At 42.4% G+C, this 18,661-nt stretch overlaps 1 protein-coding gene across 1 annotated transcript in view; it reads right to left on the bottom strand.

The window, feature by feature from the left end:
* The window catches only part of LOC109431646 (eukaryotic translation initiation factor 5B), a 355,243-nt gene that overhangs the window by 166,114 nt on the left and 170,468 nt on the right, over nt 1-18,661 (bottom strand). Inside the window, exon 6 of the mRNA XM_029874767.2 lies at nt 10,886-11,081. Within this exon, the coding sequence (XP_029730627.2) occupies nt 10,886-11,081 (196 nt within the window). The remainder of the gene's footprint in view (nt 1-10,885; nt 11,082-18,661) is intronic.

Genomic DNA, 18,661 nt, shown 5'->3' with positions numbered 1-18,661 from the left:
CATGTGCATAACCGAGAAGAAAGTTTGCTATCAGCTAAAACAAGTGTTACAGTCAGGTGCGAGAAGCACTTCGAAAATTTGTATCCAGGTACAGGATAAGCAAACTTGAACTTCATAAATTATGTGAAATATTGTGTGATTGGTTAATGAGAAGAATTAAATCGAAAACCCCTCAAAACATAGGAAAAAATCAAAAAAAAAAAAAAAGCACGGGCACAGGTTGACGGTGGTGCCCCGAAGTGAAATAATCACCGGATATCATAAAAAGTCTTCTTCCTTCGAATAAAATTTCTTGACGTCTCATTTTCTCCACCTCACCCAAACCCCATTCGAATCGGCGACGCGCGAAGCATAAATATATGTATGTCCAAGGGCAGCTATAATCAGGTGCGCACGGGCTCACACACAGATACCTGAGCTGTGCCGTTCGATCCGCAGTCGTCGACCAAAGTCCATCCGGCTCGCTCCGGTTGTTGACGATCCCCCCCTTAAAATAATTCTTGGACGACTTCTGGTGGATGATCTTGAAGTCGTCTCGTCATCAGAGTTTAAAATTTTCATTTTCTATGAGTGAAATTCAACGTGAATTTTGAAGATTCTCAACTGAGGGATCAAAATAATATTCATTTTGGTGAATGAATTTTTTCACCTATTCATTCATTTTTCTGTCACTGACAATTTTCACTGAGAAATAAAACTGGACCGTAACTCCCGATTATACTTCCAATTACCTCAAAACTTGTGTATAGTAGTTAATTAGAATATTAATTATGTTCTCTATTTGTCCATTAAGTCGGATCGTGCGTCTGTTAACAGAAATTGGACATTTAACGACGTGCGAAAAAATATTCGTGACAGAGAATTGAATGAAAAAAGAGAGGCATTCAGCTGACAATGAATGTGGCAAAACACGAATGAAAAAATGAGAATGTCAATCTTCATTTTCAATCTTCGAATTTTTTACTCTCTTCGTCATTATCGTTAATCGTCTTTGTTCCAAACAACTAACTTTGGGCGCACTGACCCACAATTCATTCGGCCGTCCGTCCATCCGTCCGGCGACGATCGTCGCGTTGTTGTAAATTGGTACCTTTTTCATTATGTCTAATTATCAACCATAAACTGGTTCGAAGATTTGTATCGCATCTCGGGGTTTGGCCCTGGCTTAGGAAAACCGAAAAGATGAAACCACAAGCTACTACCTGTTTTGCTTACGTTTCTCTGGAGAAAAGCGTGGCACTCCAAGAATAGGGTGTTGCTTGTTTCAGGAGACTTTTTATAGTTGGAAAACTGAAGTTTATTTCATACTTATAAAAAAGACCATATACTGATGTCGAGACTCACCAGAATCAGGCAAATAATACAGAGAGTCAAGTTAGTCGTTTTCTACAATTAGTTTAAGTAGTATAAAAATAATGCCATGGAATGAACTCACCAATAAATGATAAAATTTCCCTTTGTTTCATCATACATCCAGTTTTTCATCGCTAGCGTTCATTCCCCATCCCCACCCTAATCCAGGAAGTGACAGGTCTAATGACCGCGCAATTCCAGCAAAACCCTGCCAGAAGAAGGAAACGCTCGAAGTCCCGGTTGGATTTGATAGAATCAACGGATTGAACTGCGCAGCGCACATCCTGTCAACTTGAGGCGGTATCAAGTTACGCAGTCAGTCGGTTGGTCGGCCGGGCGGGTGTTCAATGTTCATAAATCAACGCAATCGGACCGACACGGCGCGGCTACGCGATATTCGTTTCCAATTTGTGGCAATAGTGCGCGACTTCGGTGCAAAAATAATGCACGATAATCATCATCATTGCGCACAGCCGCACCAACAACTACAACAACAACAACAACGATGACGAAGACGATGAGTAGCAATATAATAAATAACCAAAAACCAATTAAACGATGGACGATAATCGCTACTTCCGTTCTCCTTGAAGGGACACGACTGGCGGGTGCATTTTAAAAGGAAATGTCAATAAGTTGCTGCAGGAGATTGTGAGGATGATATATTGTCGTTATTGGAATCAGATAAGGAGATAATTTGAGCAAAACTGGGGAAACAAGTCCTAGGTAAAGACTCTATACTTTAGATTAATGCACAGTTGGTAAAACATGTTTCATAAATAACCTGACTACCCAACCAACCACATATCGTTAATCCTTGTATGGTCAAAATCGTATATTTTTATAAATTGAATCAGAATTGTATAATTATATGTAGGGTATTGGTTCCCTTATTAAGCATGTGGCTCCCATTTTCATCCCACGAAAAACAAAGGATTGAAGCGCTGTTTATTTTGTTTCTTATTTTTGTATGTTTTGTTAGAAGTGAGCACCCATGAAAACAAAAAGAACGGAGTCAATCGGTGCCGTAATCGCTTGTTTTCGAAAAGGATGAAAATGGGAGCATGAGACTACTGATGGCACACATACCCTATATTTGTTGACAATAATTGTGTAATAACGCATTCTATGCCAAAAAATAATCTAAATTTCGATTTTGTTTCATATAGTCGCCTCAGATCATAAAAGGTGATAAATATAATCGGTAGAACCGTACAGAATCGGAAAGAATCGTGAAAAAAACATACATTATTAGTGTCAAGCTGCAAGTTCGCTAGCATCGTACATATGATTTCTTTGAATCGTGGAAACCGTCGCCACATCGTATATGAATCTGCTAAATCGAGCTTGCTACCTAAAGGTATGATCAAAATCGGTGAACGTATACAACTTTAACAATGTTGTAATCTCTTTCGGGACGGAGCACAAAAAAGTGAACTTTGGCTCTTCAGAACTCTTAGATTTCCCAACAAAATAACTTTGTTTTTCTCATATGAAAGAACTACTTTTATCTTTCGATTTCTAGCTTTGACTACCTAGATAAATCGGAAATAAAAAATATGCGACAGTTAAAACTTTTTCATGTTTTACAGTTTTCGTCCACTTGTTGTTTACTTTGTTGTGGTAAATCCCACAGGCAACGTTAACAAAAGTTTGTTTACATACATACAAGTATAAGTGATGGCTGAATTATGGAAACAGTTTACATCGCTTAAAACAAAGTCTTAACAGATAAAAAAATAAACAAACCTGTTACCGCTCAACAGCATAATTGTGCTGGCTCGTCACGAAAGGGATATTGATCGTTTGCATCATACTTGCGTCGTATAAGAATCGAGCAAAATCAAAGAAATCGTATATTCTAGCGTATATTCATTTATACTGTCACATATGATTAATACTACACTTTTTGCAGTAGAATCTTGATCCCTGAAATCGTAATGGACTTTGTTTACATCTTTGTGTGATGGAGGATAGGAAAAAATTGTGTTCATCACAAATTTGTTTTTTTACTTAGTTGTGATATGTCAACTATGGTAGCAATAATTTCTACCAAATATGTAGGTTTAAATACTGTTAATTGCTTGGTGGAAAAAGTGATAAGTGAGGCGAGTTTGGGGCAGGTGCATATTGTCTTTCTTCGTGAAGTGATGAAAATGGATTCACACTTGGTAGCGAACGGTATTGCAGAAAAATGAAGGAGTCAAGAAGTGGTTGTGGTCATCCGACGACATGGAGCTGGGTGAGATCATTCAGATTTTTTCTTTAGGGGCTGTCCATTAATTACGTAAGGGTTTATGGAGGGAGGGGGGGTTCGAGGAATCTTACGAGCCATACAAAAATATTTGGGCTCTCATACAAAAAGTCTTACAAGGGGGGTTGGGGGCGTCGAAAAATCGCAAAAATCTCCTTACGTAATAAATGGACAGCCCCTTACATCCTAGAGGGAGTTGGGGTAATTTCACCAATGCGTTTTCATGAGGGCTCCTGGAGAAATTTTGGCAAATTAATGTTGTAGCTCTGGTGAAGCGATAAAAATGTTAGAAGAAAGTAATTGTAGCTCACAATAATCATTGAGAAAATTTAAAATAATTGCCTGCATTACCTCAACGGCTGCCGATCACAGGTAACGGATGGGACTACTCTCAGTAAAATACATAATTCGTAAATAGCTATCTAAGCTTGAAAGTTTATTCTCCGTATACTCTAAGTTCAATACTGTGAGAAGCGCGCGAAAAACGTAAACGATCTATGCGCTGACGCGTTTAACCCTCATAAGATATTAGGTTTTACACATAATCATAATCGTGATGAAGACCACGACGTGTATTTTTTATATAACTAGTGGATCACATCATCTATCAAAGATCCACATCTTACTCTACCCTACTAACAAATACTCCTTCCCGAGACAACTGTGGGGATGCTGTGGATTCCACGGTTTCTAGTAACAACAGTTGTCGAACTAACATTCCTTTCTCTTTCCCGATGACCGTAAGGATGTGGTCGGCGCCGTTATTGACTTTATTGACTATATTGAACTCTCGAATTGTGAAGTACACATTGAGAGTGTGTAGCTAGTCCCAAGCACCATTCATTGGTTCTCTGTGCAACTTCGATTTCGATTGTTCTGATCAATCACGGAATAGCAACTACGATGTGTACGGTTATCATTGATTTGCTTATGCGTACAAAGGAGCAGGCGGTATACGTGAATTGGCGGAGCAATAATAGTGCTACATGGCTTTTAATGTTATCTTATGTCGTTCAATGTAGCAGCTAACGCGACTTAATAATATTCGAAGAAAAGAAGAAACAGTTCTTGTCAGCTTAGTGTCCAACTTGCACTATACACTTAACCCAAACAGACTGATTAACTATCATGGTATCTAAAATCACCTTAGTGTTTGATAAAATGCGCTTAGTTTACTTCACTAAAACTTCTTGGCTAGCGCTCACCACCGATAGGTAATTATCAAGGCCACGAAAGCAACGATGACTTTGTAACCATAATAAAAAAGACGCGGACACCGTCTTCAGCCAGAGGCTGTACAGACTGTTTTAAACTTAACACTAGCCAAGGGACACACGGAGCATGCACCAGTGGATACGGAGAAGAAACTATTCTCACGAAAAGTCTCATCACCCGGAGCGGGAATCGAACCCTCACCCCATAGCATGGTGCGATTAGAAGCTTGGTGACTCTAACCGTACGGCTACGAGGCTCCACGAATGATGGAAGTTCACCTGCCTGTAGCTTTTTGGCACTGCAGCCACAGTCAAACATTGTTATCATATAATAAAACACATTTTGTTAACATAACCGATTCTCGCTTATGGGAATATGTAGCTTATTTTTGCAATTATGCGAGGTTATTCATACACCAATGCGAGTTAAACTTCAATAATAAGATAAGGTGCATATTGAAGGAAGTACGTATAATCATCGCTATACGTAATTACGTGAATCATGTGGCACTTTGTGTCACTCGCACGCTCATGAGAATAAGTGTCACAAGGAACTTCCAGAGGAATTTAAGAAGGAACTCCTTGAGGAATTTTGAAAGGAAATCATAGAGAAATCTCAAAAGGACGAGGTTCCTGGAGTATTTCCAGATGGAACTTTTGGACAACTCCTGAATAAACTCCTGGAAGAAGCTCAGAAGGAGCTATCTGTAGAGTCCTTGAAGGAACTCCTGGAGAAATTCTGGTTTAAAGTCTGATGGAAACACGGAAGAAATTTTTGAAGGTATCACGAAAATAACTTTTGAGGAATTCCGGAAGATATCCACACAGCACTCACTCCTGGTGAAATCTAAGACAGGAAATACTGGAGGAATTCCAGAGGGAACTATGGGAGGAACCAGTGAGGGGATTCCTCGCGGAATTCTAAGAGATCCTGGAGGAACCCTGGAAGAAGTGAAAGGAGGAATTCCGGGAAAAAACATCACAGAGGAATCCCAAAAGAAGTCCTAGAGAAATCCCAGAAGAAGTCCTAGAGAAATCCCAGAAGAAACTGCTAGAAGAATCCAGGAAGAAATTCCTGAAAGAATCCATAACAGAGCTTCTTGAAAGAATCACAGGAGCAACTCCTGGAAGGGTTTTGAAATAATGCCGGAAGGAATTCCTGGAGTAATCTAGGAATGACTATCTGAGTGAATTCTGGAAGGAATACCAGAAGGAAACCCAAAAGGGAGGAATTCCGGAAGAAACTTCTTTAGGAAACTCAGAAAGAAGCTCTGGTGGAGTCTAAATCGCAGAAATCTCAGAAGAAACTTTTGGAGGAATCTTAGAAGTAACTCCGGGAGGAATCCTAGGAGGGATCCCTGAAGGATCCCTGGAAGAATACAAGGAGGAATTCTCAAATGGAATCCTAAAGGGAACTCATGGAGAAATCCGAGAAGGAAGTGCTGGCGAAGTTCAAAAAGGATGAATTCTCAAAAATGGGAATCCCAAAAGGAACTCCTTGAGGAATTCCAGAATAAACAGCTGGAAGAATTTCAGATGAAACTCCTGCAGGGTCCTCCAAAGGTCATGGTGAATTTTATTCAAATGAAACCAATTGGATATTATTAACAGATTTATTACTGAGCAAACTAATATCTTCGAAACAGCTTCTAGGTTCATTTGTATTGGAAACATCAACTTCCTTCTTCTTCTTCTTGGCATGACGTCCTCACTGGGACAAAGCCTGCTACTCAGCTTAGTGTTGTATGAGCACTTCCACAGTTATTAACTGAGAGCTTCCTCTGCCAATGACCATTTTGCATGTGTATATCGTGTGGCAGGCACGAAGATACTCTATGCCCAAGGAAGTCAAGGAAATTTCCTTTACGAAAAGTTCCTGGACCGACCGGGAATCGAACCCGTCACCCCCAGCATGGTCATGCTGGATACCCACGCCTTTACAGCTGTGGCTATATGGGCCCCATCAACTTCCTGTTTTTTGGTATCAAACAGAAGGATGCGTGGTTGATTAGGTCCACAGCTTGGTTTGGTTGGCACCTATGTGCCATGATAATCTTCACCGGTTGCACCTATGGTTGGTCAGGCAAAAGACGAGTGTTCATGTCAGCGATTTGAACCTGACAGTCTTCAATGCAAGTCTAGGGAAACCAATGTATTTTGAACACAGCGTTATGCCAATATATTTTTGACACTTGCATTTGTTTTTTTTTTCCAATTGGTGCGTCACAAGAACGGCGTTAATATTCTCCTGTAGCAGCAGCTGTGGTTTGCCATCATTTATGTTAATTCCGATAATATTTACAGATATCCCATGCATCCCATAATTCAGATCTCAATAAATAATGAGAATCCGTACGCAGTTGAATATGAAAAGCTTTTCCACGTGCGCGAACTACTTATTGAACTGATTTCGATCTCACTAGTCATGAAAGTCCAAACCGTAAACAATAAGGCCACGAAACGTCAAACAAGAAAAAAAAATATCATAGCAAAACCGTCGTATGCAGTGTCCTTGTACCATTTTGGCAGGTGTACCTATTTTGGGCACTTCCCACTATAAGTAAGTCAATAATACCTAATAACTTAATTTTTAGCACAGGATGAGATACGTAGGGGGATTAGGGGCATAATGGACACCCGGGGCGAAATGGACAGTCCTGTTTTTGCCGAAACCGTTGACTTTTATGTAAAACTTTTAATGCATAAGTGTAAAGGAACAAGTCATGGTTCTATTTTTCAAAAGTATCATTTATATTCCTTCAAAATAACCAAAATATCATTGAAATTGAAGTATGTTTTTCATATGGTGGATTTCTTATAATTTCGAAGCAGCAGCAAATAAGGTATTACGAGTGTTTGAGTGTGTCCACCATAAAAACAAGTGAATTGTTAGCAGATTTAGCAATGGATGAAGTATTATATTTTTGATCAGAACTTAATCAAAATAGCAATTTCAATGTTGTAGTCGATTCGGGGCGAAATGAACACTGGCAATTATGAATGGATGTACGCGCGTTGCATACTGTTAGGCGTTTTAGAGAGTTTGGAAAAAATCAATCCGATTATTTTAGCCTAAAATTTATTTAATTAACTTTGATGTTATGTAAACTCGTCTAAGATGGTGAATTATATATGTGGTATTGATCTCCGTAGGCAAATTACTTAACTGGTCGATATGATCAAAGATACAGCATAAAATATGCAGGGGTGTCCATTATGCCCCGATGGGTGTCCATTTCGCACCGTACCTTTCCTGCCAGCCCCAAAAAACACACGGTTTACAATTCATCATTTCTTCACAATAATGACATTCTACCTGCTGTAAATGATTGAAATACATAGGAAACAAGTTAAAGTTGTAAGCCAACTGATAATATGTTAAAATTTTGTCTGTTATACACGCCTAACATACTCATTTGCTTAGGGAGTCCATTATGCCCCTAATCCCCCTACAGTATCGAATCCTATACAAAAATTGAAATCAATTGCCCAAATCAGGTACAAGACCCAACCTATCTACATAAAAATTAAGTCTGTCTGTCTCAGGTAGTCTTACCCTTATTCAGAAACTACAGGGAATTGCATGAAATTCTCCCCTTCTTTTTCACTCCTTCAAAAATTTTGTAAACAAGGCCAAGAAACGTCAAAATTCCATACAAAATCAAAACAATACAGTGCCCTACTTGACCGATTGCTGTGAAATTTTGTATGCGTAAGTTTTAAGACAGGCAAAAAAAACCCTGAAATTATCTTTGGAAATGCTTAAAAACACAAAGTTGAAGAGAAATAGGCCAACTTTAAAAGGGAACGTAGAACCACACAAAAGAAAAAGACGAAGAATAGTTAAATTTTGTTTCGCTTTGTAATGAATATAAATATTGGAGTTCCGAAAGAGTTCTCTGGATTAAACTGCCGTCAATCGCAAGTCAGTCCCATATGTAAAAAGTAGGCATTGAGAAAATGGACTCTGAAAGTTTCAAAATCGATTTCTATGTAAAACTTCAAAAAATCACCATGAAACGAAAACATTTGCGATCATTATGAAACTTTCACAAACTGTTTGAAATGTGAGAACATAACTGTAAAAAATATAAAACTGGCTAAAGCCTTGTTTGGTTTTGTACTTGAGGGTACAAAAGTTCGTGATGGGTCTGACTTGCGATTACTTTTCATTATGGGACAATCTGACTTGGTGTTGTTTTTCAATTTTACTGAACAAACTATATATTTTTATTTACCTAGCTGAAAGATCATTCGAAGAAAGGTCGAAAACAACCATTAACTCGATTTTGACCAAATTGCATATGGGACTGACTTGCGATTCACGGCAGTTAAAGCTTCGAAAAATCCTGATTATGAATGCCAGCAAAGTGGCAAAAAAATCACAACAGCGCAAAATTTATTTTATCATTTTAACCACATGTGGCGTAACACAACCAGAAGATTTTTCCCGTGCGTTTGTTCTTCAACGCGGTAGAGCAGACTGATATTACAGGGGATACTCAAAATAACTGGGACAGGGAAAATTTTCACTTTTAAAAAAATGTTCAACTCGCTGTAACTTTTCGAAAAGGGCATCAAATATTCTCAAATTTTTACTGTAAGTTCATCAGCTAGTTGTGTATCAGTGGTCAAAATTTGGGAAAAATCGAGCCATTCTACACGAAGTTATAAAGGTTCTAGAAAAAGGTATAATTATCCGATAACCAACTTTGAACTGTTATATCTCCGGATTCAATGAACCGAATGCAATGAAATTTTGATCATTTATGACTAGTATAATGAACTTTAGGAAACTGTTTACTTAATTTGAAATTATTAATAAGAAAAAAAGTTATGGCGGTTACAATAAATGTATGTTTTTTCAGTATATTTATCTATTTTTCATATGCATCCCATTACTTTTTCAATTTAATGCCGGTTATTTTGTTACTTCCTAATTTTCTTTCGTGTAAAGAATTTTAAGTTTAGTCAAAAGTTTTACATAGCTCATTATATAAGTCATGAATGATCAAAATTTCATTGCATTCGGTTCATTGAATCCGGAGATATAACAACTCAAAGTTGGCTATCGGATAATTATACCTTTTTCTAGAACCTTTATAACTTCGTGTAGAATGGTTCGATCTTTTCCAAATTTTGAACACTGATACACAACTAATTGATGAACTTACAGTAAAAATCTGAGAATATTCAATGCCCTTTTCGAAAAGTTACAGCGAGTTGAACATTTTTTTAAAAGTGAAAATTTTACCTATCCCAGTTATTTTGAGTATCCCCTGTATGTAGGTAGGCATGCAAAGCAAGCACATGCGTGTTTGCATGACCGTTATATCTATCTTGGTTTATGCTGCTGATAGTTATGAGCGTCACACCTCGGAAAAATCTAGCCATAACACAATTACGTCATCCAGCTAATGGCTTCATTTTACTGCAATTTAACTACCTTCAGTGGACATCAGAGCCATTCTGCGCAGTTCTGTCAGCAACGGGTTCTGCAAAGGAAGTTGGCATTTATGGGTCAAGGCACCCGGGTGCAAGCATCTACCTCAACCCATCATTGATGGGCCATCAACTGAGCCAGAAACGATGAATGAAAATTTTGCTACTGATCAGTCGTCCGTCCGTTCGTCCGTCCATAAAACCGCCTGGTATTTACTATAATTTAATGATCATTCATAAGATCACTGCAAGCACAGGATGTTGCATACACGCACAAGGCCAGCCCTTGCATTGGTCAATAATGGCTGCGTAGCAGTACAACCAACATAAACTGGCTATACACGACAGCGACGGCGATCATGCCCATTAAATCCCTACACGCGACTCCTGGTGATGAATGCAATTAACGTTTTATTTCATTGAACATGGACATCCTTTCGTGCCAACCAGCAGCCGGGGTTGTGCACTGTAGTACAGTGATTGTAATGATGAATGAATCCAGTTTTGCGTTCAAGGCGGAATTGCACCGGTTTCAACAGGAGGCGACTTACATAGATCCCATTCAACTCTTTAACTACTTTAAACCAGCTAATTTAATTATCATAAAGTTTTCTGCAGTTACCTTAAGCTTGCACGGGAACACCGCCACCGTTTTGAACTCCTCGCGTTTGCGTTGCTTGATCTCCTCCCGATAGGCCATGAACTTATCAAACAGATGGTAGATGATGTCCGCCTGGAATATCTTCACGCCCAGGCTGTCGGCGAGCTCCTGCGCGTCACGTTCCACCTTGACGTCGAAGGCCAGAATCGTTGCGTATCTGTGGGTTTGAGGAAGAACCAAATGTTAGTCAGTTGTTCCTGTCAATAATATGTACGTATTTCTATGGTTTAAGCTTTCAGGATTTTTTCAAGGAAACAAAAAACAAATAAACCAAAACAAAGTTATGATAAATGGCTCGAAACGCCGAAAATAATGAAAATAAAGCGATTTAGATTCCCTCTTAAAACTCGAGGTTAAACCATCCATACTAAGCAAAAAATCCTCTGAAATCTTATCGCTAAATAATTTAAACATTTTCAATCGGTACTTGTTTACACTCTAAGAGGATCACCCTTCTACCCTACAAAAGCAATAAATGCAGTTCTCTAGTTATAGTAGTTCAAGTTCAAGTGGGGGCTCAGCTCGAGCTAAATGGAGATGCCATAAAACATCGCACATCCAGGATGGATTTTTAATGTCACATTTCACCACTGGCTGGCAAATGGCTTCTGTGAACAAATAACAACGACAACAACAGAAACAGCATCATTCCAACAGACGAGATTTTTTCTTTCTGTAGGTAGAGCATGTCCTTGCGGTGAGCGATGTGCGTGGCGCATTTGTTCGACTCGACGGTCGTCGTAAAAATTAAACGCCGATAATGAATGAGCTCCCGATTCGAAGACAGCAAATGGCTTTTTAAAATATTTCAATCGTCTCACTTAACTGGAGTGGTTGCTGCTTGCACTCGACAGCTACAAATGCGGCAGAGGCGAGGCGAGGGTGGCCACCAGAGAGAATCGAACGACGATGCGGTAATGGGGCGGCGGCGCAGCCGATGAGTAATAGGGTTATGACTTTGAGTTTCAAGAGGATTGTGGGTGTTAAAAATGCTAACCAATCGTAACGTCCGTTTGCTTGACTATGGGGTTTGCAAGCGCTCTTTTGCGTGGTCACTGGCTCTTTTGGAGGATTGTGTACAAGATAATATGATAAAAATGTAACGAAAGGAGTAAAGCACCACCTTTAACAGCACAATAATAGATTCATTCAAAATCCCTCCAGAATTCTTCCGAAATTCTGACAGGGATTCTTCCAGAATCCTGAGAGGGATTCTTCCAGAATCCTGAGAGGGATTCTTCCAGAATCCTGAGAGGGATTCTTCCAGAATCCTGAGAGGGATTCTTCCAGAATCCAGAGAGGGATTTTTCCAAAATCCAGAGAGAGATTCTTCCAGAATCCAGAGAGGGATTCTTCCAGAATCCTGAGAGAGATTCTTCCAGAATCCTGAGAGAGATTCTTCCAGAATCCTGACAGGGATTCTTCCAGAATCCAGAGAGGGATTTTTCCAGAATCCAGAGAGGGATTCTTCCAGAATCCAGAGAGGGATTCTTCCAGAATCCAGAGAGGGATTCTTCCAGAATCCAGAGAGGGATTCTTCCAGAATCCAGAGAGGGATTCTTCCAGAATCCAGAGAGGGATTCTTCCAGAATCCAGAGAGGGATTCTTCCAGAATCCAGAGAGGGATTCTTCCAGAATCCAGAGAGGGATTCTTCCAGAATCCAGAGAGGGATTCTTCCAGAATCCAGAGAGGGATTCTTCCAGAATTCAGAGAGGGATTCTTCCAGAATCCAGAGAGGGATTCTTCCAGAATCCAGAGAGTGATTCTTCCAGAATCCAGAGAGGGATTCTTCCAGAATCCAGAGAGGGATTCTTCCAGAATCCAGAGAGTGATTCTTCCAGAATCCAGAGAGGGATTCTTCCAGAATCCAGAGAGGGATTCTTCCAGAATCCAGAGAGGGATTCTTCCAGAATCCAGAGAGGGATTCTTCCAGAATCCAGAGAGGGATTCTTCCAGAATCCAGAGAGGGATTCTTCCAGAATCCAGAGAGGGATTCTTCCAGAATCCAGAGAGGGATTCTTCCAGAATCCAGAGAGGGATTCTTCCAGAATCCAGAGAGGGATTCTTCCAGAATCCAGAGAGGGATTCTTCCAGAATCCAGAGAGGGATTCTTCCAGAATCCAGAGAGGGATTCTTCCAGAATCCAGAGAGGGATTCTTCCAGAATCCAGAGAGGGATTCTTCCAGAATCCAGAGAGGGATTCTTCCAGAATCCAGAGAGGGATTCTTCCAGAATCCAGAGAGGGATTCTTCCAGAATCCAGAGAGGGATTCTTCCAGAATCCAGAGAGGGATTCTTCCAGAATCCAGAGAGGGATTCTTCCAGAATCCAGAGAGGGATTCTTCCAGAATCCAGAGAGGGATTCTTCCAGAATCCAGAGAGGGATTCTTCCAGAATCCAGAGAGGGATTCTTCCAGAATCCAGAGAGGGATTCTTCCAGAATCCAGAGAGGGATTCTTCCAGAATCCAGAGAGGGATTCTTCCAGAATCCAGAGAGGGATTCTTCCAGAATCCAGAGAGGGATTCTTCCAGAATCCAGAGAGGGATTCTTCCAGAATCCAGAGAGGGATTCTTCCAGAATCCAGAGAGGGATTCTTCCAGAATTCAGAGAGGGATTCTTCCAGAATCCAGAGAGGGATTCTTCCAGAATCCTGAGAGGGATTCTTCCAGAATCCTGAGAGGGATTCTTCCAGAATCCTGAGAGGGATTCTTCCAGAATCCTGAGAGGGATTCTTCCAGAATCCTGAGAGGGATTCTTCCAGAATCCTGAGAGGGATTCTTCCAGAATCCTGAGAGGGATTCTTCCAGAATCCTGAGAGGGATTCTTCCAGAATCCTGAGAGGGATTCTTCCAGAATCCTGAGAGGGATTCTTCCAGAATCCTGAGAGGGATTCTTCCAGAATCCTGAGAGGGATTCTTCCAGAATCCTGAGAGGGATTCTTCCAGAATCCTGAGAGGGATTCTTCCAGAATCCTGAGAGGGATTCTTCCAGAATCCTGAGAGGGATTCTTCCAGAATCCTGAGAGGGATTCTTCCAGAATCCCGAGAGGGATTCTTCCAGAATCCTGAGCGGGATTCTTCCAGAATCCAGAGAGGGATTCTTCCAGAATCCTGAGAGGGATTCTTCCAGAATCCTGAGAGGGGTTCTTCCGCAATCCTGAGAGGGATTCTTCCGGAATCCTGAGAGGGATTCTTCCGGAATCCTGAGAGAGATTCTTCCGGAATCCTGAGAAGGATTCTTCCGGAATCCTGAGAAGGATTCTTCCGGAATCCTGAGAAGGATTCTTCCGGATTCCTGAGAGGGATTCTTCCGGATTCCTGAGAGGGATTCTTCCGGATTCCTGAGAGGGATTCTTCCGAATTCCTGAGAGGGATTCTTCCGAATTCCTGAGAGGGATTCTTCCGGATTCCTGAGAGGGATTCTTCCGGATTCCTGAGAGGGATTCTTCCGGATTCCTGAGAGGGATTCTTCCGGATTCCTGAGAGGGATTCTTCCGGATTCCTGAGAGGGATTCTTCCGGATTCCTTAGAGGGATTCTTCCGGATTCCTGAGAGGGATTCTTCCGGATTCCTGAGAGGGATTCTTCCGGATTCCTGAGAGGGATTCTTCCGGATTCCTGAGAGGGATTCTTCCGGATTCCTCAGAGGGATTCTTCCGGATTCCTGAGAGGGATTCTTCCGGATTCCTGAGAGGGATTCTTCCGGATTCCTGAGAGGGATTCTTCCGGATTCCTGAGAGGGATTCTTTCGGATTCCTGATAGGGATTCTTCCGGAATCCTGAGAGAGATTCTTCCGGAATCCTGAGAGGGATTCTTCCGGAATCCTGAGAGGGATTCTTCCGGAATCCTGAGGGGGATTCTACCGGAATCCTGAGGGATTCTTCCGGAATCCAGTGAGGAATTCTTCCGGAATCCTGAGAGGGATTCTTCCGGAATCCTGAGAGGGATTCTTCCGGAATCCTGAGAGGGATTCTTCCGGAATCCTGAGAGGGATTCTTCCGGAATCCTGAGAGGGATTCTTCCGGAATCCTGAGAGGGATTCTTCCGGAATCCTGAGAGGGATTCTTCCGGAATCCTGAGAGGGATTCTTCCGGAATCCTGAGAGGGATTCTTCCGGAATCCTGAGAGGGATTCTTCCGGAATCCTGAGAGGGATTCTTCCGGAATCCTGAAAGGGATTCTTCCGGAATCCTCCGGAATCCTGAGAGAGAGATTCTTCCGGAATCCTAAGAGGGATTCTTCCGGAATCCTGAGAGCGATTCTTCCGGAATCCTGAGAGGGATTCTTCCGGAATCCTGAGAGGGATTCTTCCGGAATCCTTAGAAGGATTCTTTCAAAATCCTGAGATTTATTCTTCCAGAATCCTGAGAGGGATTCTTCTAGAATCCAGAGAGGGATTCTTCCAGAGTCCTGAGAGAGACTCCTCTAGAATCCTGAGAGGGATTTCTCTAGAATCAGAATTCCGAGTAAAAGATGCTTTCAGAATTCCGAGTGAGAGATTCTTTCAGAATTCCGAGTGAGAGATTCCTTCAGAATTCCGAGTGAGAGATTCTTTCAGAATTCCGAGTGAGAGATTCTTTCAGAATTCCGAGTGAGAGATTCTTTCAGAATTCCGAGTGAGAGATTCTTTCAGAATCCTGAGAGGGGTTCTTCCGCAATCCTGAGAGGGATTCTTCCGGAATCCTGAGAGGGATTCTTCTGGAATCCTGAGAGGGATTCTTCCGGAATCCTGAGAAGGATTCTTCCGGAATCCTGAGAGGGATTCTTCCGGATTCCTGAGAGGGATTCTTCCGGATTCCTGAGAGGGATTCTTCCGGATTCCTGAGAGGGATTCTTCCGGATTCCTGAGAGGGATTCTTCCGGATTCCTGAGAGGGATTCTTCCAGATTCCTGAGAGGGATTCTTCCGGATTCCTGAGAGGGATTCTTCCGGATTCCTGAGAGGAATTCTTCCGGATTCCTGAGAGGGATTCTTCCGGATTCCTGAGAGGGATTCTTCCGGATTCCTGAGAGGGATTCTTCCGGATTCCTGAGAGGGATTCTTCCGGATTCCTGAGAGGGATTCTTCCGGATTCCTGAGAGGGATTCTTCCGGATTCCTCAGAGGGATTCTTTCGGATTCCTGATAGGGATTCTTCCGGAATCCTGAGAGAGATTCTTCCGGAATCCTGAGAGGGATTCTTCCGGAATCCTGAGAGGGATTCTTCCGGAATCCTGAGGGGGATTCTACCGGAATCCTGAGGGATTCTTCCGGAATCCAGTGAGGAATTCTTCCGGAATCCTGAGAGGGATTCTTCCGGAATCCTGAGAGGGATTCTTCCGGAATCCTGAGAGGGATTCTTCCGGAATCCTGAGAGGGATTCTTCCGGAATCCTGAGAGGGATTCTTCCGGAATCCTGAGAGGGATTCTTCCGGAATCCTGAGAGGGATTCTTCCGGAATCCTGAGAGGGATTCTTCCGGAATCCTGAGAGGGATTCTTCCGGAATCCTGAAAGGGATTCTTCCGGAATCCTCCGGAATCCTGAGAGAGATTCTTCCGGAATCCTAAGAGGGATTCTTCCGGAATCCTGAGAGGGATTCTTCCGGAATCCTGAGAGGGATTCTTCCGGAATCCTGAGAGGGATTCTTCCGGAATCCTGAGAGGGATTCTTCCGGAATCCTTAGAAGGATTCTTTCAAAATCCTGAGATTTATTCTTCCAGAATCCTGAGAGGGATTCTTCTAGAATCCAGAGAGGGATTCTTCCAGAGTCCTGAGAGAGACTCCTCTAGAATCCTGAGAGGGATTTCTCTAGAATCAGAATTCCGAGTAAAAGATGCTTTCAGAATTCCGAGTGAGAGATTCTTTCAGAATTCCGAGTGAGAGATTCCTTCAGAATTCCGAGTGAGAGATTCTTTCAGAATTCCGAGTGAGAGATTCTTTCAGAATTCCGAGTGAGAGATTCTTTCAGAATTCCGAGTGAGAGATTCTTTCAGAATCCTGAGAGGGGTTCTTCCGCAATCCTGAGAGGGATTCTTCCGGAATCCTGAGAGGGATTCTTCCGGAATCCTGAGAGGGATTCTTCCGGAATCCTGAGAAGGATTCTTCCGGAATCCTGAGAGGGATTCTTCCGGATTCCTGAGAGGGATTCTTCCGGATTCCTGAGAGGGATTCTTCCGGATTCCTGAGAGGGATTCTTCCGGATTCCTGAGAGGGATTCTTCCGGATTCCTGAGAGGGATTCTTCCGGATTCCTGAGAGGAATTCTTCCGGATTCCTGAGAGGGATTCTTCCGGATTCCTGAGAGGGATTCTTCCGGATTCCTGAGAGGGATTCTTCCGGATTCCTGAGAGGGATTCTTCCGGATTCCTGAGAGGGATTCTTCCGGATTCCTGAGAGGGATTCTTCCGGATTCCTGAGAGGGATTCTTCCGGATTCCTGAGAGGGATTCTTCCGGATTCCTCAGAGGGATTCTTTCGGATTCCTGATAGGGATTCTTCCGGAATCCTGAGAGAGATTCTTCCGGAATCCTGAGAGGGATTCTTCCGGAATCCTGAGAGGGATTCTTCCGGAATCCTGAGGGGGATTCTACCGGAATCCTGAGGGATTCTTCCGGAATCCAGTGAGGAATTCTTCCGGAATCCTGAGAGGGATTCTTCCGGAATCCTGAGAGGGATTCTTCCGGAATCCTGAGAGGGATTCTTCCGGAATCCTGAGAGGGATTCTTCCGGAATCCTGAGAGGGATTCTTCCGGAATCCTGAGAGGGATTCTTCCGGAATCCTGAGAGGGATTCTTCCGGAATCCTGAGAGGGATTCTTCCGGAATCCTGAAAGAGATTCTTCCGGAATCCTCCGGAATCCTGAGAGAGATTCTTCCGGAATCCTAAGAGGGATTCTTCCGGAATCCTGAGAGGGATTCTTCCGGAATCCTGAGAGGGATTCTTCCGGAATCCTGAGAGGGATTCTTCCGGAATCCTGAGAGGGATTCTTCCGGAATCCTTAGAAGGATTCTTTCAAAATCCTGAGATTTATTCTTCCAGAATCCTGAGAGGGATTCTTCTAGAATCCAGAGAGGGATTCTTCCAGAGTCCTGAGAGAGACTCCTCTAGAATCCTGAGAGGGATTTCTCTAGAATCAGAATTCCGAGTAAAAGATGCTTTCAGAATTCCGAGTGAGAGATTCTTTCAGAATTCCGAGTGAGAGATTCCTTCAGAATTCCGAGTGAGAGATTCTTTCAGAATTCCGAGTGAGAGATTCTTTCAGAATTCCGAGTGAGAGATTCTTTCAGAATTCCGAGTGAGAGATTCTTTCAGAATCCTGAAAGGGATTCTTCCAGAATCCTGAGAGGGGTTCTTCCGCAATCCTGAGAGGGATTCTTCCGGAATCCTGAGAGGGATTCTTCCGGAATCCTGAGAGGGATTCTTCCGGAATCCTGAGAAGGATTCTTCCGGAATCCTGAGAGGGATTCTTCCGGATTCCTGAGAGGGATTCTTCCGGATTCCTGAGAGGGATTCCTCCGAATTCCTGAGAGGGATTCTTCCGGATTCCTGAGAGGGATTCTTCCGGATTCCTGAGAGGGATTCTTCCGGATTCCTGAGAGGGATTCTTCCGGATTCCTGAGAGGGATTCTTCCGGATTCCTGAGAGGAATTCTTCTGGATTCCTGAGAGGGATTCTTGCGGATTCCTGAGAGGGATTCTTCCGGATTCCTGAGAGGGATTCTTCCGGATTCCTGAGAGGGATTCTTCCGGATTCCTGAGAGGG

The sequence above is a fragment of the Aedes albopictus genome, chromosome 2 (assembly GCF_035046485.1).
Source record: "Aedes albopictus strain Foshan chromosome 2, AalbF5, whole genome shotgun sequence".
Taxonomy (NCBI): Eukaryota; Metazoa; Arthropoda; class Insecta; order Diptera; family Culicidae; genus Aedes; species Aedes albopictus.
The sequence above is the reverse complement of the archived record's forward strand: the minus strand, read 5'-3'. Positions and strand labels throughout refer to the sequence as shown.